At 39.7% G+C, this 22757-nt stretch overlaps 1 protein-coding gene across 7 annotated transcripts in view; it reads left to right on the top strand.

The window, feature by feature from the left end:
* RBM26 (RNA binding motif protein 26) overlaps window positions 1-22757 on the top strand; it is an 82455-nt gene that overhangs the window by 51038 nt on the left and 8660 nt on the right. For all 7 annotated transcript variants that reach the window (XM_084844725.1, XM_084844721.1, XM_084844719.1 and 4 more), the window contains 7 exons: window positions 812-982; window positions 1645-1749; window positions 6155-6364; window positions 7435-7521; window positions 11748-11861; window positions 16291-17403; window positions 19277-19521. In XM_084844725.1, coding sequence (XP_084700851.1) covers window positions 812-982; window positions 1645-1749; window positions 6155-6364; window positions 7435-7521; window positions 11748-11861; window positions 16291-16380 — 777 coding nt within the window. In that variant the 3' untranslated portion in view covers window positions 16381-17403; window positions 19277-19521. The remainder of the gene's footprint in view (window positions 1-811; window positions 983-1644; window positions 1750-6154; window positions 6365-7434; window positions 7522-11747; window positions 11862-16290; window positions 17404-19276; window positions 19522-22757) is intronic.

Genomic DNA, 22757 nt, shown 5'->3' with positions numbered 1-22757 from the left:
AAGCTTTCATATTTATATTATTTTATGCTGTGTTTTGTGGTTTTAATTTTTGTGAATCTCCCAAAGAGTTTTGGCTGTTGGGCAGGATAAAAATGAAATGAATGAATGAATGAATAAATAACATTTTCTCCCTCTCTCATAATACTAGAAGCCGGGGTCATCCCATGAAGCTAATTGGTGGGAGATTCAGGGCAGAGAAAAGGAAATACTTCTTCACACAGCATGTAGTTATAGTATGGAATTAACTACCACAGGATGTGGTAATGGCTACCAATTGGGATGGCTTTAAAAGGGGATGGCTATCAAAGGTGTACTAGTCATGATAGCTATATGCTACCTCCAGCATCTGAGGCCATATGCCTTATGTACACCAGGTGCTGGTGAACATGAGAGAGAAGGTGCTATTACATTCATGTCCTACTTGTAGGTTTCCCACAGGCAGCTGTTTGGCTGCTTTGTGAAGAGAATGCTGGACTAGATGGAGCCTTGGTCTGATCTGGCATGGCTCCTCTTATGCTCTTACACCAGGACAGAATTGGTATCAAATCCTCCCACCCCCCCACCCCGCCCCGGTCCTCATTTCAGCTGTTTTTAGTTGACTGTGTTCGTGCCAGTTTGGATATTTTGCAAGTTTCCATATTAGGTTGTATCTGGAGGAAATTTTTATTGAATCCTCAGTGTTCAAAAATGGACTTAACATGCATGTTGATGGGGGGTGGGGGATTTACAGAAATGTTCTTTGTATATCTCGAAGATAAGAAATGGTACTCCTGCAGAAGAGTCCTGTTATTAATATGTATTATTTCAATAGATGCTGATTTCAAAGCTGGAGAAGAATAAAACAATGAAGCCAGAGGACAAGGCTGAAATCATGAAAACTCTGGAGACTTTGACTAACAGTATCACCAAGTTAAAGGATGAATTGAAAGGAGTCTCCTCCCCAGCAGGCACTCCGCTGAAAAACATGAAAACAAAGACACAGGTATTCAGATTTTGTTCTTTTCAAATCCCTTTAATCTGATTTTTCTTTAATTTTACTTAATTTTGTTATAATGTCTGAAGTTCCTAAAGTGGCTGAAACAAATGATCACAACTTGTGTCTTGCCCTTCCTCCAAGGATCCTTCACAGCAATCTCAAAAAGTAGATTATGTGGAGAGGAAAGGTCTAGCCTAAAGCCATCCAATGAGCTTTATGGAGAAACAGAGTTTGAACCCAGGCCTTCCTCATCCGGGTCCAGTGCTTTATCCCTACACCATTCACTTTCTACTGGATCATGACAAATAACTGTGTCATGCCATATCCCAAGGTGTTCTTAGTACCACCATTTTCTTTATCTATTTGTCTTTGGTGGAGAGAGAAGGGTAGTCAGCTTGTGATAATAGAAAACTGTTTCATCCTGGTTTTATGAGGGTTTTTTTTCCTCATGGTCAAAATTAGCTCTTGAACCTTAGTTTTCCTCCTCATTAAAAAAATAAGGTGAGCCCTTCTGCTCAGTTAGCAATCTTCCTTCACCTAGAGGTCTGCTAATGTCTGTGCTGAGGACTTGCCCCATTGTAATGCGCCATTGGAGTCTGGTTATTTAATGCCATGTTTTTCCATGTGAGTTAAGAACTGGATACTAAATTGTTTTAGTAACTCCTTAGATGCAAAAGGAGCTACTGGATACAGAGTTGGACTTGTATAAGAAGATGCAGGCTGGGGAAGAGGTTACTGAACTAAGAAGAAAGTACACAGAACTGCAGCTTGAAGTAAGTTTATTTCAGTTTTGATGGTCAGTGCTGCCTTTTTAACTTGATCAGAGTTATCTGCATTTGAAATTCTTTTAAAATACATTAGTGAGTCTCTTTTCTTGGAATAGAGAGGTCCTAGTTCTCTCTTCACTTTTATTATTCACTTGTTTTCTAGCAGTTCTTATCTTTAAATGTAAGTCATCTGGTATAACTTTGTGAGTGGCATATGCATTTTTTAAATATGCCCATAGATGGTGCTGTTGGTGTTTAGAACTGGTAGCCATTCACTGAACTGTCTTTTTTTCTCTCAAAGACACACTGCCTTTAAAAAAGTGTGGCATGCTAATAATGTATTAACCAAACTGAGTCCGTATTAATCCTAGAGTTACTGGATTGTATGGCAGAAGGCCATCTCATCCAAAATAGTTGCTTCGTTCCCTTTAAAACACATGACTGAATTTTGCATATTATTGCTTCCAAACTGTACCTGTGATAAAAGTCTGGAGGTGTGTATACAAACCATGTGAAAATCAAGTCGGAAGTAATGCCAACTTTATTAATGGTATTTCAAATTTCATTTCTTTGGAAGCAACCTTACCATGTCCAGACTTCATTTTGGCATTTGCTGCCCTGTTAGATGATGCAGGTACCACATATAGCTGTCATGTTGTCCCAATGAACAGGGAAATAAAAAGTAGGCAGAAGCCTCAAGGAACTCTTTTCTGCCTGCTTTGCTTCTCTGACTCTGTACAACATACATATGCTGGGGTTGATCATGAGAGTCTGTTACCCCATCATGCATATAGTCATGGCGATCACTCTTAACCGAGTAAGATTGTCTTCAGGCGTAGAGTCTTAGCAGTGGGTCCGCCGGTGGCTGTGAAGGCCAATTCTGGATCCACACAGCCTCTCACAGTGAGGACATAGGTTTCTAGGTGGAAGGCGGTCACAGTGAGGGTTTCCTTGACGTGCCTCCCGCTGAGCTCGTTTCTCCCTTTCGCCCTGTACTCGTGCTTCTTCAAAGTCCATAGCACCTTTAATATAGGCTGACCTCCAGTTGGAATGCTTTTGGGTTAGAGCTTCCCAGTTCTCAATGCTTATGTTACATTTTTTTAGATTAGCTTTAAGAACATCTTTAAATCTCTTTTGCTGTCCACCAATATTCCGTTTTCCATTCATAAGTTGGGAATAAAGTAGCTGCTTTGGAAGACGATGATCAGGCATTCGAACAACATGGCCGGTCCAGCGAAGTTGATGTTGGAGAATCATTGTTTCAACGCTGGTGGTCTTTGCTTCTTCCAGTATGCTGACATTAGTTCGTCTGTCTTCCCAAGTAATTTGCAGAATTTTTTGGAGGCAGCGTTGATGAAATATTTCAAGAAGTTGGAGGTGGCGTTTATAGATGGTCCATGTTTCACAGGCGTACAGTAAGGTCGGTAGTACAGTGACTTTGTAAACAACCATTTTGGTCTCCCTGCGAATGTCCTGATCCTCGAACACTCTACGCTTCATTCGGGAGAATACTACACTCGCAGAGCTCAGGCGATGCTGAATTTCAGTGTCTTATGTCGGCTTTTGTAGAGAGATGGCTGCCAAGATAAGAAAAGTGATTGACATTTTCCAGCATCACACCGTTAAGCTGGATTGATGGCACTACAGAGGGGTTGGTTTGTGCTTGCTGGTAAAGCACTTTTGTTTTTTTGATGTTCAGCGAGAGGCCGAGCTTTTCATATGCTTCTGCGAAGATGTCTAGGATAGTTTGGAGATCTTCCTCTGAATGTGCGCAGATTATGTTATCAGCATATTGAAGTTCTATGACAGAGGTTGTAATTACTTTACTTTTTGCTTTCAGCCTACTGAGATCAAAAAGTTTTCCATCTGTTTGATATATGATTTCTACATCAGCAGGAAGTTTCCCTTCCAACAAGGTGTAGAATCATAGCAATGAAGATAGCGAATAAAGTTGGAGCAATAACACATCCCTATTTAATGCCTGATTCCACTTTAAATGGATCACTTTGAGAGCCATTGCTATCCAAGATCGTTGTCGTCATGGAGGAGCCTCAAGATGTTCACAAATTTATTAGGGCATCCGGTTTTCAAAAGGATGGTCCAGAGAGCAGTTCGGTTTACAGTGTCGAAGGCCTTAGTCAGATCAATAAACGCCATGTACGGAGGTTGGTTTTGCTGCCTGCATTTTTCTTGGAGCTGCCGTGTGGTGAAGAACATATCCACTGTCCTCCTGGAGGGGCGGAAGCCATTTTGGGATTTAGGGAGGATGTCTTCTGAGATAGGTAAAAGGCAGTTTGCAAGGATCCTTGCCAGGATTTTGCCTGCCGTCGCTAGAAGGGAGATGCCGCGATAGTTTCCACAATCTGTTCTATCACCCTTTTTGAAGAGAGTGATAATTATGGCATCCCTGAAGTCTGCTGGGATCTCCTCCCTCATCCAGATTTTTTCAATCAGCTTGTGAAGCTGTCGTATAGCTTCAGGCCCACCTTCTTTGAAGACTTCAACAGGGATCCCATTGGGTCCACTAGCTTTGTTATTTTTCATTTGGTTGATGGCTTTACTGACTTCCTCCAAACTAGGGGATGCTGCAAGCTCATCTCTGGTTTGTTTTTGTGGGATTTGCAAGAAGACCTCATCAGCCACAATAGAGTTACGGTTAAGGGGGTTGTGGTAATGCTCTTTCCAACGCAGTGCAATAGACTCTTTGTCCTTTAGGGGTTTGGCACCATCTATTGAGCGTAGGGGGTTTGTACCATGATTTGTTGGTCCGTAGATGGCCTTCGTGGCATTAAAAAAGCCCCGTACATCATGGGCATCTGTAAAAGAGAGTCAGTGTAGTGTAGTGGTGAGAGTGACGGACTGGGAGCCGGGAGATCCGGGTTCTAGTCCCCACTTGGCCATGGAAGCTCGCTGGGTGACTTTGGGCCAGTCACAGACTCTCAGCCCAACCTACCTCACAGGGTTGTTGTTGTGAGGATACAACGGTGAGGAGGAGGATAATGTAAGCCGCCTTGAGTTCCTTGTGAGAGGGAGAAAGGCGGGGTATAAATGCAATAAATAAATAAATAAATAAATAAAATGTTGGATTTCTTGAGCTTTCTTTATTCACCAAGTGTTTTTAAGTTCTCTAGTTCTTCTTTGGACCTCAGTCTTTGCACTGGCGTGGATTTTTTTCTTAGCGGCACAGTTGATGTATTTTTGCCATATTTGGAAGGCTTTCCTTTTCTTATCAATAATATGTTCAATCTCCCTATCATTCTCATCGAACCAGTCCTGATGTTTCTTAGTTTGGTATCCGATAGTTTGTTCACAGGCTGCGATAATGGAGATCTTCAGTTTATTCCAGTGTTCCTCGACATTTTCAGGGGTTTCCATAGTTAGGTGTTCCTTAAGAGTTGTTTGAAAGCAGCCTTGCTTAATAGGATCTTGAAGGGATTGGGCGTTGATTTTACGTCATAGTTTTCTTCCTTGGAGCCTACGTTGAGGGACAATCTTAATGGCAATCGTGGAATGAATTAATCGGTGGTCTGTCCAGCAGTCGTCAGCACTTGTCATGGGCTCTGGTGAGGAGTACATTGCAGCGATCTCTGGCACGGTCAATTACATAATCTAGGAGATGCTAGTGCTTTGACCGAGGGTGCTTCCATTATGTTTTAAATTTATTTTTCTGGCGAAAGAGTGTGTTGGTAATTACAAGATTATGCTCTGCACGTTTAGTCAGAGGTAGAATTCCATTCTGGTTGCTATTGCCAACTCCTTCTTTCCCAATGGTCCCCGGCCACAAATCAAAATCACGCCCAACTCTTGCATTGAAATCACCCAGGAGGATAATTTTGTCCTCCTCAGGTATCTCTGATAAGATGGTGTCCAGCTGGGAGTAAAATTTTTCTTTGATGTCTTCATCAGCATCTAATGGTGCATAAGCATATAGTATTTCTAAATGGAACGTGTATGAACAAGCACCAAGACAAAACAGACTGTCATTCACTGCCACAGATTATGGGAAAAGATCAATGGATAAACACGGGTTTCTGGAATGTTTAAAGATCATTGAGGACAAGAGTTCCTAGGCTCTTTATTTTCAGTGTGAATGTTAGATAAAGGTCCTCCAGATGCATCAGTTACAGTGTTGTTTAAAAAGAGCTGGTGTAGTGGCTAAGGGACTAAGCTATGAATCAGGAAATCTCTGGTTCAAATCTCACCTCTGCCATGGATTCACTAGGTAGCCTTAGGCTTTCTTTCTCTCTCTTTCTCTGAGCCCCCATCTGCAATATGGGGCTAATAGTCAGGCATGTCTTAGAATTGTTGTAAGGTTAACAATAATAATAACAACAACAGCAACAACAACAATAATAATGTATGTTAAGCACTTGGGCTTGCATGACTACTAAACTTTGTTGTTACTTGCTAGGCTGCAAAGCGAGGAATTCTTTCCTCAGGGCGTGGGAGAGGACTTCACACACGAGGTCGTGGTGTCTCTCGTGGGAGAGGTAGGGGAGGACGAGGACGAGGTCGAGGAAGAGGTGTTTCTGTTCATGCTGTGGTGGATCATCGTCCTAGGGCACTTGAAATCTCTGCGTTTACAGAGAATGACCGAGAAGATCTCCTGCCTCATTTTGCGGTATGTACAACTTCCACTTCTGATCTGGGGCATGTCTTGGCAGTCTACCTCCTATGACAGTTTAGGCTGTGATCAGTGAAAATGAAATGCTTGGCCAGAGGGTTGTAGATCAGATTTATATCTTGAACTTCTAGAAGAATTCCTTAGATTGGGCAAATACTATAATACATTTCTGAAGAGATGAAAAGAGTGTGTGACAAAATGCAGGAGAGGATGGTAAATGACAGGGAAGGGCTGTTCCTTACAGCCATAACAGCAGCTTTGCTTTAATGCCTTTCTGAACTTGTCTGTCTGTGCTAAAAAGGTAAAAAGCAATCATTATTCAGAGAGACGCAACTAATAGATGCTTCTCACATTATGATTTTTCTACATGGAAGTTATCTCCCATGTAGAAGATAATTGCAGCACCCCAGGGGGTGGGGTGTTTCTAGTGTATTGGCCAGTTTACACATCACAGTGGCAAATCGTGGGTTAATGCTGCTTCCCTTGTGCTGCTTCTGTTTTCTGTAACCAACCTCTTATTGGTCTGACTTGTGAGTGTGATGTGCACACCCAGATCGATGGGTTGTGTAAGGGCTAAACAACCAAATCGTTAACTCCCACCCGACCCCAAATTGGTCTGTTTGATGCCTAGGTTTTCCTACTTGGAGTTTATTGTCAAATAGTTCTTGCTAAGAACAGCATCACATGACTTATTTTGAGAGCTGAATTGACTTGTCTTTTGATCAAAAGCTCAGATCAAGCAAAGTCAAATATAGCTAATGTATGACATTCTTAGGCTACTCTTTGGAATAAGTTTCATAATCAGAGTGGGTCTGATTTGTTAAAAACGGAATATCTCTGCTGATATTTAAATTGGCTTATTTCACTGCACATTCTTCAGTTTCCCTTTCAACCATTTTAAAAACTTTGCTGGAGTTTTTTGGGTTCTACACCTATCATAGTAATTTGGGATCATTAGGTCATATTGTCAAGCCAGGACTCTTAATAGTCTTTCCATGCCATGAGTCTAGCATTTGCATGTAAAAAAAATATTTCAACTAGTTGACGATTTTCTTCCTCTTAAAAAGCAATATGGTGAAATTGAAGACTGCCAGATAGATGACTCATCTCTCCATGCAGTGATTACTTTCAAGACAAGAGCAGAAGCGGAAGCAGTAAGTATATCCTTTATTCAAACTGGTTTTCATGGAGAGGTTGAAATTACCTTTTTTTAAGTATTATATAGGGGTTCTCTGTTCCGAGTAATTGTATTTCTAAGGATTTTTTCACTCACAGTTTTATTCTAGCTTAAATTAAATAAGTGGGATAGGGGAAGAGAAGTCCCTTCCTCATACTTTTGTATCACAATCCAAGATACTGGGGGAGAGGTGGGTAATAAGGGTCATCCGCAATGAAGAGTTTCTGGAAATGTAATTTCCCACATTTTTTTAGCTGTTTTGTGGGAGACTAGGCAGTTGGAAACATTGGCCTGTGCTCTATTTCTTATTAACGTTTAGTACACTAGAGCTTTCTTCGGCTTAGTTTTCTACCTCAGATTGTAATTGAAGATGAAAAATCAAGAGGAAATGTGCATCATAAGATTTAGCAGTTCTAAAAAGAGCTTCAGTATGGATTCCTTGTTGCATTGTTTTCCCATTTGTGAATAGCAGAATCCTAAAACTGGAATCTCTAACAAGTGGCACATTTTAATAATATTTGCTGCTTAACGGTGAAAAAAGTTTTATACAAAAAAAATCAATGACAAATGTCTTAGTATGGAAAAACCCTTATCCCAAAAATGAAACTAAAAGCATGATCGCCTGAAAAAGATTCCTTTATGTACGTAGTGAATTGAATAATCTCTTTCCTTATGTCATGTATAATAAAGGGATCATAAAAAGCTTTTTGTGTGTGCACCTTTCTCAGTTTTGAAGTTGTGTAAGTTTATTAAGCAATAGATATGGGCAATTTTTCAAACAGAGGCAGAGCAGCCTGATAAACTTGAAAGCAACAACACAAGTTCATATGTATAAATAAAAAATCTGCAAGTTAGGTTTCTAGTTGTTAGTAAATCAAATATATTTTAAATAGTAATTGGAAGTAAAAATTAATCTCTAAAGCAGTTGCAGCTTCATAAAAGCTTCCTTTGAAGGAATGGTAACTAATATTTTACTGCCTTGAATAAAAAAGGTTTACTTTTTATGGTCGTGTAGATTTGAGCTTGGGAAAAGAGGATTCCCTAGTCATCAAATGTTGCATTTTTATGTTGCAGTAATTTCTTTCAAAGATTACAAGTTGTTTCTGAACTCAGATGTCATATATAAGTATTATTTAAAATTCCAGTTTGTGACATTGCGATGAGACCATGGACAAAAAAACCCTCCTTAGCTGCATTTTAATAGGCGTGGAATCTTTTAAAATTTATCATAAATTTATATGTACAGATTTAAAATTTATACCTGGGGACTTTAATATCACACAATTCATGTTCAGATGTCATTGAACATGTAATTGTTTCCACATTTCACATTATGCTGTACTTTCAGATTGTACTATAAATCTTTTGTGACTGTGGCAGTTATTTCGGAATGTTGCTAACGCTGATTTATGCTAGTTCATGTTACTTTAATTTGAACATACTATTTCCAAAGCAGCCACTTAATGCATCTGGTACTTAAGAAGGCACGAATATCCCATAGGTTAAATTTTTTTTTACATTTCAATTACCCAGCCTTTGCAGAAAATAGAATGCTTTTCGGCAGAAGACATTATATTCACTAAGTTTAATTTTTTTATATTAAGTTATTTTATTTTCAGGGTAACTTATTTTGAGTAGTAGTAATATATGAAGATTAAAAATTATCAATATTTCAGAAGCAAAACACCAATGAGGAGATTGTTCAGTAACAATTGGTTGCTTTGTACACTATGTTACCTGCATCTTGAAATAATTCAGGACTCTAAGTTCATTTTTCTTCATTGTGCTGTGCACTCTTGATTTACAGATATATTGTTTTAAAATACCTGAAAAGGCTTTACCCATGTTTGATTTTAAACTTACATTTGACTGTGAAAACTAGTAATCTGTGATAAAATACTAAGCTACCTTACACTCTAGTGAGTACCTGTAGACACAGGGGAAGGACTTGTTCACACCTGCATTGAAAACTGGGGGCAGGATCCATTGAGCTACTTAAAGACTTGGGCATGTCAAATTGAATTTTTATTTTCTTGGAGCAGCAAACTTCAATGCCATATCAGAAACTGATTTTTATAGTCAGTTTCAAAAGTGGTTTGCCTGTGGCATGGTGAACTGCAGTTCTAGAAACACCAGTCCAGAAATTTCTTGAACACGCAGACCTGGTTCTCATGTAACTGAAGCAAATTGTGGGTTAATTAATTAACAGTTTGCTGGGGTTGCATGTTGGCACCATTTTGAATATGCAGTCTCTGATTGGAGGTTATTCTGTGACATGTGAACCTGAACACTGTGGGGCTGTTCAGATGTACTGACAGTGTTCTGTGGCAATTCGTGGGTTAATTAATTAACCCATGAATTGTTGAGATGTGCACAGTATCCAGCCACAACCTAAAAATGCTGCATTTGTCACTTGATACCATGATGTCCAAACCTGGGCACTACGATTGTTCGTGGGATTGACAACCCCAAGTTAATCCACAAATTGCCACCGAATGCTGCTGTTACTTCCAAACAAAGTTTGTGGGTTTATCTGAGTTAAACAACTCACAGTTAACCCTCAATTAGGTCTTGGGTTGTTTAACCCACAATTAACCCATAGGCCTGGCTTGCACATAACAACCCAGAGTGAGGGTTGAATGTGGGTTGTTGTTGAATTGTGCGCTGTTATGTGCAAAACCTGCACTGTGTTTAACTATGGATTTTAAACGATGAACAGCCCAGCAAGAGAACCCATGGTTTGTTGTTGGGTTGTGAACTCTGGGGTCTTCGTACAATTCATCCACAATTCAATGACTACCCATACTCAACCCACACTCTGGGTTGTCATTACGTGTGAACCAGGTCATAGAGTCTCAGTTCTCACATCACGGAATAACCTCCAACTAGGGCAATTGGAGGTTGCATATTCAAAAGGCAGAGGCATGGGCTGGGCATGCGCTGTGGCAAATTGTGGGTCAATTAACCCATGGTGTGCTGCTGTTATATGCAAATGGGGCGATAGAAATAGTTGGGACAGTTCTTTGGGCCTCATCCAGGGTCTGCAGAGGTGCTCTCACAGCTTATCTTGGGTGTAGCCCTGTTCTTTGTTCCCTTTGGGCTGTTGATTATTGAGGACATATTTTCTGTTTTAAAAGAGCATTCATAAAGATGTTATTCTGGAACCTTGATCTGGAACTGGGAATGAGCAGTCAGGAGGCCAAGTTTGCTGATGACAGCCGATTATGTAGGGTGGTTAAAACAAAAGGGATTGTGAAGAGTTCTAAAAGGATCTCTCCATACTGAGATAATGGGCATCAAAGTGGCAAATGTGGTTCAGTGTAAGCAAGTATAAAGCAATTCACGTTGGGGCAAAAAATCCCAACTTCACGTATATGTTGATGGGATCTGCGCTAGCAATGACCGACCAAGAAAGAGATCTTGAGGTTGTGGTGGACAGCTCAATGCAAATGTAGACCCACTGTGTGACCATTGTGAAAAAAGGCGAATTCCATGCTAGGCATGATCAGGTAAGGAATCGAAAATAAAACTACCAAGTTTAAAACTGCCCCTTATAGAAATAATGGTGCAACCACATTTGGAATACTGTGTACAGTTCTGGTCACTGCACCTAAAAAGGATATTGTAGGGTTGGAAAAAGTGCAGGAAAGGGCAACTAAAATGATCAAGGGGCTAGAGCAACTCCCCTATTGGGAAAGGTTATAATGTGTACAACTGTTTAGCTTAGGAAAAAAAGGCGATTAAGGGGAGACATGTTAGAGCTGTACAAAATTTTGCATAGTGTGGAGAAAGTGGATAGGGAGCTGTTTTTCTCCCTCTCTCGTAATACTAGAAGCCGGGGTCATCCCATGAAGCTGATTGGTGGGAGATTCAGGACAGATAAAAGGAAGTACTTCTTCACACAGCACATAGTTAAACTATGGAATTCGCTACGACAGGATGTAGTGAGGGCCACCAACATAGATGGCTTTAAAAGGGGATTGGACAAATTCATGGAGGATGAGGCTATCAGTGGCTACTAATCTTGATGGCTATATGCTCCAGTATCAGAGGCAGTATGCCTGTGTACACCAGATGCTGGGGAACATGAGCAGGAGGGTGCTGTTGTACTCATGTCCACAGGCAGCTAGTTGGCCACTGTGAACATTCAGAATGCTAGACTGATCCTTGGTCTGATCCAGCATGACCTATGTTCCCTTTTAGGCTGCTATCCATGGAGCTCGATTCAAAGGGCAAGACCTGAAGTTGGCTTGGAACAAGCCTGCCACAAATATGTCAGCAGTGGAAACGGAGGAGACTGAGCCAGATGATGAAGAAGTAAGTATGTGCCTCTTCTCTCCTATAAAGAGATGAAGGAATAGAAAGTTTGTTTTTTAAGGCAATTTCTGCTGCTTTGGTCTTTTCTGCCATTTGGTGATTTCACAATACTAATATGGCCTGTTGTCCATATCACAGCAATTTTGCAAGAAAACAAGGCACATGGAGAGCATTTAAATATTTATACTTGTGTCCTGTCCCTCTTTCAAGTAGTTCAGGGGTTATCACATTTTATCCTCACAACATGTCTGAGAGAGTGACTTGCCCATGGCTGTCCAGATTGCTTTATGGCTAAGCAGAGATTTGAACCTGGGTTTTCACAACACCAACCTAGTTCTCTCACTACCATGCTCACATAACTATCTTCATGCAGTACTATTGCAAGTAGTTGATAATACAGTTTTTACCCTGCAGCATTTTCATCTTTACTAAATTGGAAGCACGACCTTTCTCTTGGTCTGCTTTGACCTCACCTTCTCAAATTGTATACTTAACATTTCTTGTAGTATTGACACAGCACATGCCTATCTTTTGCAAATTCTTTCTTTTACTAGCTCATATTCTTAAAAGATTATCTATTAAGCCCTGATTCCTGTCCAACATGTATTGGCCTTTTTCTGGTTTACTTAACCAGGTTATATTAATTTACGTTCTCTTCCACTATTACTGAACTAGGCTCCTCTGTTCTTCAATAAATTCCCATACATAATGGATTCCCAATCAAAGTTCCCCCAAGCATTTTGCATTTCTTAAATGTCAGTTTTTCCTAAGATAAAAATTCACTACTGTTTCTAGCACAGACACCTAGGACTACTGAAATAGAATATTTGTAATCAACAGTTCCTAAATGTATTAGCTATAGAGTAAATTATGAGTGAGAATCTACATTGCTTTCACCATAAATTTTGTCAGAGTTGCTGTTCCAGTGTCAGGACATTTTCTATTATTTATGGTCTTCAGCTCTGACCTTTGTGTAAGTACCTCCTAGAAGATGCATATTTCATTTGTGAAAATTACTTTTATAACTTCTCACCCAGAATTGATGATCTCTGGTTCTGAACTCTAGTAGTATATGTTAATGGCAGAAAGGTTACATTTGTTTAAATAAATTCCTGAAGTTCCTTTTTGTGATTAGGGGTATTTTTGGTACAGTAGGAGGACAGCCCAAGCTTGTATGCTTGCTTCTTTATTCTATTTTGTTCAGCCCTGTACAAAAAAACCTCGTAGAACATATAGAATGTATAGATAGGTCGGTCCCTAACCCTGAAAAACCTAAAGTATAGATTTGTAAAAATGAGATTGTTAGACAGTGTGTATTCTGTGAGTATGCAGCAAGGTGACAAGTTAGGTTATAGATGCAGGTGACTATTTTGCAAAAATCAAGAGTCTGTGCATCCACCTGATTGCTATTGAGCTGTGAGCAGTATCCAAGTGGGCTGTTGCACAAGTGGGAGCCACAACCAATTCCATTCCTCAAGTGGCACCCACCTGTTGCGCAGTGGGGTTTAGTGCTTTCTCTAGGAACCGGAAACAAGCGGAAACACTCGTTTCTGGAACAGGGCAGATTGGTCAAGCTCGCATAAGGAAGCTCTCCTGACCTGTCTTGATCCAGAAACGAGCCTGTCCGCTCGGTTCAAGACTTTCTAAAGGAAACGCTAAATCCCCATTGCGCTAGCGGTGGGCTCCACTTGCAGTACAAAACCTGTGATAGGCCGCACTTGCGGTGCGGCCTGCTTGGATACTGCCTTGTGTGATTAGAAAGCATAGGACTTCAGTCCTTGTGACATTTGAGCTGGTCAGTATTACAGAATGGTTCAGTTCAAATATAATACTTTTTAGTGTTACATGAGTGAGCTTTGAGCTTGTATGTTTCCTTCCCATCCTCCAGTGTGCCAGTAAGGAGGAGATTGGAAGTTTTCACTTCCATTTTCAACTAACTGTGGTTTGTTCTGTGCGAATCTGGAATTGCGGTTAATGTTAACTATGGTTGATCTGATAATTAACCACAGTTTAAAGTTTGGTTGTTCATTCAAACTAGAGCCAAGACTAACCACAGTTTGTGTAGGCTCACACATAGCAACAAATTTTGGTTAGTTGAAAACAGAAGCAAAAGCTTTCTTATCTCCCCTTTGCTGCCATGCTGGAAGAGGAGGAGTTCACAAGCTCAGCGATTGTTGACATAATGCTAAAGTATAGTTTAGTGCTATGTCGAAGTGGAGCCACTGGCCAATTTTTCACGTAATGCTAAGTAAGGATTTAGCATTATGTGCATGAGCCTCTGCTAGAGATGTGAAGGCCCGGAAAAAAACTGGAAAAATTATGGAAAAAAATGTTTTGTTCCAAGGACTGTTTTTTCCCGAAAAATTGAACAACTTTGGATTATGAATTTTTCTTTTAGAATTTAAGACAAAGTATTTATATATTGTTACCCAACCTTTAGTCCCCCCAAAATGATTTCTAAAACCTATGTAATAAGAACACTTTTATAGAAAGAGATGTAAAATGTCTAGAAATAATGAAGCCATGGAGGAAAATGTTTTTTTAACCCTCTCTGTAAAATTCCCAGCGTAGTTATTTCTTGCATTACTTATTAAAAGTATTGATCTAAAGTATATTTTACTGATAGACCTTTATGCTCGGTTTCCCAATATGTGAGTCATTGTGCATTCTTGACAGTAAACATGCATTCTTAACAGTTTGGGTTTTCTTCTATAGATTCTCTAGCAGTCATTTAATGTAGTTCTAATATACTCAGACAATAATTACAAATTTACTGAGTTTACTTTTAAAAGTTTTAAAATATAAAGACACTTTTATGAGCAAACTAAGTCATACATAAAATAACTTTAGGAACAGAAAGGCTTCTTTATGTTCCTAAAGCAGCCCTCCCCAACCTGGTGTCCTCTGGATGTTTCGGACTACAGAGCACTTAAAAGGTAAAGAGCACTTAAAAATAAGTATTGCTTATTTTTCAATTTTTCCAAAATTTCCTATTTTTCCAGGGGGGAAAGAAGGAAAAAGGTTTTTTTCCATAGCCTCAAAATTCCCAGAAATTTTACATCTCTAGTCTCTGTACCGGGGCAAAGAGGGGAGGAGGACTCCTGGAAAGTTCATTGTCACTTCCCCAATTCCTGACATATTACATACAACTCTGGCATCATGATTTAAACAAACTTAGTCAATTTTTAAACAAGCCAAAAATAAACTCTGGATTCCTTTGTTGGCTGGTTTAGCAAACTATTATTTGATTTGATTTGTACCCCTCCTTTCTACCAAGAAAATGGCACTCAAGATGGCTTACAGTCAGAGGAACACAGTTTAAAAACACAACAATAACAGAATAAAAACAGCACCCAACCCAACAGACCAGCTTACACAGCAAAGGCTGCTTGAATAAAAATGTGTTTGCCTGCTGGCAGAAGAACAGCAGAGAGGGAACCAACCTAGCTTCCCTCAGCAGGGAGTTCCACAGCCTGGGAGCAGCCATCGATAAGGCCCTCACTTGCATTGTCACCAAGCACACCTCTGAAGGTGATGGTACCAAAAGAAAGACCTCTCCCAAAGATCTTAAAAGCCAGGCCGGCTCATATGGGAGAAGGCAGTATTTCAGGTAGCCTGGTTCCAAGACATATAGAAACTAGAGTTTATTTCAAATTACAATTCCTGGTTTGTAGGTAATGACAAGCCAGTAGTTAGAGGAAAATGAAATTAAACTTTGCCATAGTTCTCCAAGCCACCAGGGAGAGGGGAGCATGTGAGCCTGAGCCTTCCCTTGGGCTTTCAGAGGCTCTTGCGTATAACATGTGCACTGTAGCCTTCTGTCTTGCGGTCCAGTCTATAGAAGTGATTTTAGACATTAGCCTTCGTTTTCTGACTGGGAAAACAGATAGGATTTGGTCACTTATGTAATCAACCAAAGATGTTAAGAGTTAGATTACTTTTCAGATTCTTGTTAAACAGGTTGTAGCAGCATAACAGCTTGACATAAATAATTCCATCTCAACATGTATGTATATCTCTTAGTTGATACATTTTTTTCTCTATTTGTTATCTTTATAGGGAGTGAAATAAATACTTTTGATGGTAGATATTAACACTTTGTTTTTCAGAGATATTGGGCTTGTTCACACGACATGACAGCCCACCATGTGTTAGTTAACCCACAGGGAGGCTGTGGTGAGTGTGGCTGCCATTTTGGATGTGCAACTCCAGCTTGCGGTTTGTTGTGTTGTGCAACCCTTGCATAACCCACGGGGTGCTTTAGAATTATCTGAGGGTTGTTTAACCACTACATAATCCATGCCCACCATGGTCACAAAACACAACACAGTCTTAAAAGTGCTGAAATGCCACCTCCTCTTTTTGTTAGTGTAGTGCATGTTGCCAGCTCCCCAAGCAGTGTCTTATTAAGTATTTATTTCCTTTATAGTTTCAGGAAGAATCCTTGGTAGATGACTCATTGCTTCAAGATGATGATGAAGAAGATGACGACAATGAATCTCGTTCTTGGAGAAGATGATTCAGTTTATTATTGACAATGCTAGAACTGTTCCTGTGTTGCATTAGCATTTCCTAATGTACTTTTGCATATTTGTACTACAAGGAGTTTGGGTGAAAGTGATGGGTTTCAGATAAGACACAAGCAGCTGACTGATCCTGATTTTTGAGTGATTGATGTTCAAGTTGCATTTACATTTCGGTAAATGATTGCTAAAGACATCATATTAGGAACATATGCAATGTTTTTATTACTTCTACAGAAACATTACAGAATTCTTTGGGTTCTTTGTAATTTAAAGAATTGGTCACACAACCAAATGACCAACAGTTGTTATTACATAGCTAATTTTTGTTTTGTTTTATTCCAAATATGGAATGAAAATTTGCATTTAAGATCTTTGTGAATGTTTTCAGAAATGATAGATAACAGTACTAAACTGAAATCTCTCTAAAGTTATGTATTCATAATATTGCATAGTAGTATGCTTAGGCTTTACTATGTACTAGCCTTTTGTTGGATTTGTGTACGTATTTTACGTATGAGTTTTAATGATACAGTGTATGACTGCTTTGCATATATCTCCTTATCACCTTAAGATGTTTAAAAAAATAAAGAAATGGAATGGTCTTTAAAAAAAAGAGAGAAAAAAGCAATAATGAAGTACTATGGCCCATGATAACGGAGAAAAAAAAATAAAAAGAAAAAAAAGAAAGAGACCATTCCAAGTGGTGACCCCACCCCCCCATACTCAAAAAAAGAGCTGAATCACTATCACTTTTTTCAACTTCATAAACAATAAAATAATAAAGAAAACAAGGCATTGAAGCCATATCCTTAACTTACATATATACTGTGAGTTCAAAATCTTTTGAAGCACACTTTATTGTAAAAGTGGCTACCTAACTTCAGAAATGAGGCCTTGAGAGTCCTTCCTTCAAGAATGAGACAATCACTGTCATGTCCGGGGAACTGAAGAGGACTTGTTCATTGTGTGGCGAAACTCAAGCCTAAGGAAATATAGTAAAATGGGTTGAGAAACTGGTAGGTATTAATTTTCTTTATTCTTTATTAAGCGCTAAAAATGTACAAAGAATCAAAATAGAGGTCCCTGCCAAAATGGTTTATAGTTTAATAGGGCATAAGGGACAGTTAGAAGGAAGAAGAAAACATGAATATGCAGATTCAATCTGGTTCAAACGCTTAAAAAATAATGAGGTGGAATGGCCTCTGATGGAATTTATTCTAGGGAAGAACCCAGAAACAATTGGGCCCAGCCTACCTGCCCATTTCTTCCCATCTTGCAGCTGCAATTTCACAACAGATTATAATGTACCTTTCTTGTAATTGCAGCTTTCTACATCTATTTTTCCAATTTTAAATGCTACATTTAAAGAGATAATAAAACTCTTATCTCCTGCAGCCACCTCCCCGCCCCCCCATGTCTCCCTGGAGGGTTGAGGGGCTCTCCTGAACAATATGGGATGGGTTGTGGTGCGACTGCCATGGAAGAGAGGAATTGCCCAATATCCATCTTGGATCCTAAGATAAGTTAGATTTAGGAAGTTCATGGAAGGCCTGTCCCCTCTTCCCCATGCTCCTCCCACACTGTTCAAGATCCCTCCCGATCCTCCGGAGAAGCTTTTAGTGGGTGATAGTGGGATGCAACAACAGTGAGGAAACTGGAAGCATTCCTTCCATGAACTTCCTTAAATTACCTTAGGATATAAAGCACTGAGTTGTACACTAGAAGTGTTTCCTGAGCAGTTACTTGAACAGTTGTCCCCAACTTGGAGCCCTCTAGATATTCTGGACTTCAATTCCCATGAGCCTCAGCCAGCATGGTCTATGGTCAGGAATGCTGGGAGTTGTAGTGGGAGAAATGGTAGGTCAGTGGCAGAGTAAATGGTTTGCATGCAGAAGGTTCCAGGTTCAATCCATGGCATCTCCAGGTAGGGCTGGAAAAATTGCTGCCTTGAAACCCTGGAGAGCGGCTGCCAGTCAGTGTCGACAATACTGGGCTAGATGGACCACTGGCCTGACAATACAAAGCAGTTTCCTATGTCCCTATGTAGTCCAAAACATCTAAAGAGCATCAAGTTGGGGAAGGCTGTTCTAGAAAGCCAGGGCTGTGGTCTTGAAGGCACGTGATTCCACAACCTCATTGAAGGTAAATAGATATGAATATGGTTAGTGCCCTGATGGGAGACTTCCTGTGAAATACGATGTATATGTTCTTGAGTTCTCTCTAAGAAAGGTTGGGTATAGCGGTAATAATATTTCCATAACTGTGAAGTTACCAGTTTATATACCACTGTACTAACATTTCACAGGTGTGTAGTAAATTCATGCTTGCTTGCTCTGTAGAGCCTTTGCAATTTAGTTTGTACAAAATAAACTAAGAACATATTGTTCAAAAAGTTCTGAATAAGGTATTCAGTGACCTGGTTTGCATGTAACGACGACCTCAGCGACATTGTTGAGGATGAACAGGAGAGAGCAGGCACGCTGCTGGCAGCATACCCTCTTCTGCTCTTTTACTGCACAACCAATGATGGGCTCCTTCGTAGGTTGTGGAGTATGACGTGCAAACCCAGACCACTGGTTTGTTCCAGGGCTAAACAAACCAGGTTAATCCATGGTTTGTTGTTGGATTAATCACTGGGTTTAGCCCCTGGTGATGCCAAGTTTGCCAAATGATTACATGTAAATTGTACATTCCTAATCGATAAATGGTAATCTAAATTCCCTCCAAGTTTTTTGTTTCCTGATGCAATTCTTGGGTGCTTTTACAAGCTACGTTTGTTGGTTTGTGGGTGAATAGCTATGAAGTGAATGAGACTTTTGCATAAGACACTGTTGTGCCACTTCAAAAAAATATCCACATACCCTTGAAATGTCTCTTTCTATTCCTCAGGTAACCCCCAAACAGTGGTGCATTCAGCTGCAAAGGTTTTCCTGTACTTTGAGTCTCTCCTGAGCAATGATGGAAAAGTGGAGAGACCACTGGTGGTCACTGCAGTTGGCCCACATATCATCTGAGAATTGCTGAACCAGTGCAAGGTTATAAATGAAAATTTAAAACTACTACACAGATGGAACGCCATAGAATGCTTTGCCCCTCGGAAATGATGTACAAATGTGGTCTTAATTTTTAATCAGGTATGTATGGTTGCTAAATATGTCACTTTTCTGAAAGGTTCCTCAGGATTTTTTTGAAAGGAAGGTGAAAATGAAACAACTCCTGTGATTGTGTTGTATAGGCTCCATTTCTAGGGCAAGGAACATGTTCTCTACAGTGTCACATTGGAAAATTGTATCATGAGACAGAGAATCATAGCTAACTTGCCTGTTTCATTAAACGGCCTTGGACAAAGTGGCTTGGATCCTAAGAAAAGTTAACTTAAGGACGTTCATGGAACTCCTCCCCACCTGTAGCTGCCTGAACCTTTCATAAGGCCTCTCTGGAGGGTCAGGGGGCTTTCCTAAAAAAAATGTGGAATGACATAAACAAATTTCCTTCCAAAATGGTGTTGCCCAATATTTCTTGTGATGGAGCTTGTTCATTAAAATTATATATTGTAAATTTGGGAGAGATTGTGTCCAGTTGGTTGTATCCACTGTTAGACTAACTTAAGTTCCATTCATTTCAGTAGACCTGCTCTAAGTGGGACTAACGTCGGGTACAACCCCAGCACTTAATGTTTATATATACTTATTCCATATTGTTAGAGGGATGTAAACAAGGATCACATTTTAAATAGTTTCAATATTTGCTTGTTTTGAAACAGCAGTGTATCATTTGGCAGGGGGTACATACCTGTGGCTCAAATCATTCTATTCTGCTTGTATTATCCAGTCTCTACAAACTGCCAACTCCTATGCTTCACAATACTATGTTATATTAAGGAAAACCATCCCAACTTCCTTAATAGAATTAAACAAAACTGTTGATGATATTATGGGAGGGTTTTCTTACATAAAAAAATCTAAACATATTTGCCATTTTTAATATCATGCCATTATACATGGTATTACATAAGTGGATGGAGTTTTTTCTCCCTCTCTCATAATCCCAGTGCTCAGGGATATCCAATGAAACTGACTGGTAAGGAGATCCAGGACAGACAATGGGAAGTACTTCACACACTTCATGATTTAATTTATGGAATTTAATTTATGTCACACAACTACACTAGTTGAGATGGCCTTTAAAGGGGGATTAGACAAATTCATGGAGGAAAGTCTATAAATGTCTATTAGTGATGAGAGCCAAATGCAAACTTCTAAGTTCAAAGTTACTATGCATCTGGGTACCGGCACAATTGGAGAGGACTATTGCCTTTGTGACCTGCTTGTGGGCTTCCCAAAAGCATATGGGGAGGGACTGTGGGAAACAGTATTTTGGACTAGATGGGACTTCTGGTCTGATCCAGCAGGGCTGCTCTTACATATAGAATAAGCTATTTTTGTCTGTCTTTGTTCAAAACATGTTGTTCTTGGAATCTCATATGGAATTATACATCTCCAGAACAGTCAGTACTTTAGGCATTGATATCTCAAGTTGAGCAAGAAATAAGACATTGCCTGGGTTCGCACATAACACTAATTCCATGGCATGGGATGTTGAATTTTCGGTGTTCACGTTGTGCAAACCCAGCCAGGCTAACAAACCATGGTTTGTTAACCATGGACAACCCAGAAAAAGAAACCCATAGTTTGTTGTTAGGTTGTGAAGCCTGAATTGTTTAATCTATGGATTGCCGTTTCACGTGAACCCACAACCGTGGGCTGTTCATGGGTTGTTTCACGAGGCTACAGAGGCAGCAGGCAAGAGTGGTTAAAAAAAACCCAAAACAGCTGCTCTACATGGAAGAAGCAGGTGGAGGAGGGAAATAAAGAATTTAGTGACTGAGAAAGCAAAGCATGGTTGTTCGATAATCTGCCAGACAAACCCTGGGTAGGACAACAAACCCTGAATTAAATAAACCATGGGTTAGTGTTATGGGCAAACCAAGTCATTGGGTTGAATCTAGACTAACTCATACTTGGACTAGGCCCATTGAAACCAATGGGACTTAGTCTTGACTAAAGTTTCATTGATTTCAACGGGTCTGTTCTAAATATGAGTAGGTCTGGATCCAACCCATTGTCCCTGTACGTTGATGGTTTGCAAGGGACCCAAGCTTGAACCCTCCAATATTTCTACGGGCACATGGCTAAAGGTTCTACAGAAGGATGGGAGAAAGAAAGAACCCTTGTTAAATTCCTCAGTCCCAAATTAATTTTTTCTGTCAAGTTTTCAATTTAAAGAAACCGTAGCCATAATGTTATGTATACATTGCTGTTATCCAACAAATAAATGCATGGCAAGGTAGGACATTCAGTCTGATCATGTGCTTTTTCTGCATTCAGAAAGATTAATTTCCCTTTCTCTAATTGTTTTAATGGATATGAAATTTCATTAATTATTTAAAATTACGGAATAAAAACTAATTGTTAATAATCTACTTTAGTTCTTTTGATGTATATCTATAAAGACACAATTTAAATATTTGTCAAAAATAGATGACTGTATTTAAAACAATAACAACAACAATATGGGACTCTATGATTCCAAGAGAGATGGATGGATCTTTCCCAGGCTTCAAAAATCTTACTAGTTTTATCTTTTCCTAGCTTTAAGGGATTGGATTTCTTATGCATGCATGCATGATGTTCAGCCTGTACTACAATCAATGTGTTCATGCTCTGTTCCTTACCCCATTCATTTTTTTAATTATTATTCAATTTATAACCTGGTCTTCTATATGCTTATACTCAGTGGCTTACCAAAAATGCAATCAAACAATATTAGAAATAACCAGTTAAAGTAATTTAAAACGTAAAGATACACACATTATTTTAAAGCTGCAGCATAGCAATGTCAGAAAACCTGCCTGTTCTTTCTCTGTTGGTGATGGGGTAGGGAGCAGGGCCCTTTTAGCTTACCTTAGGGCTTAGGCAGATTCATATGAGAGAAGGCAGTTCTTTGGGTATCCTAGTCTCAGATTGTTCAGGTCTTTAAAAGCTAATACCAGCACTTAGGTCACAATCCTATACAGGTTTAGACAGAAAAAAGTCCTACAACTCCCAGCATTCCCAGAAAAAATTCCTGTGTTGGCTGGGGAATGCTGGGAGTTGTAGGACTTTTTTCTGTCTAAGCCTGTATAGGATTGTGACCTTAGCCGTTTTGATTTTTATTGTAACAGAAAAACAGGATGGAAATAATAAACTAGACTTAATCCAGAAATAGACAGGGAACCAGCGATACAGGATTAGAATTCTGTGGCCTGAGCCTGGGTTTCAGCAAGGATCCTGGCATTCCTGCATTGAGCAGGGGGTTGGACTCGATGGCC

The sequence above is a fragment of the Heloderma suspectum genome, chromosome 3 (assembly GCF_057233095.1).
Source record: "Heloderma suspectum isolate Gila_16-S chromosome 3, 16-S_ref, whole genome shotgun sequence".
Taxonomy (NCBI): domain Eukaryota; kingdom Metazoa; phylum Chordata; class Lepidosauria; order Squamata; family Helodermatidae; genus Heloderma; species Heloderma suspectum.
The sequence above is the reverse complement of the archived record's forward strand: the minus strand, read 5'-3'. Positions and strand labels throughout refer to the sequence as shown.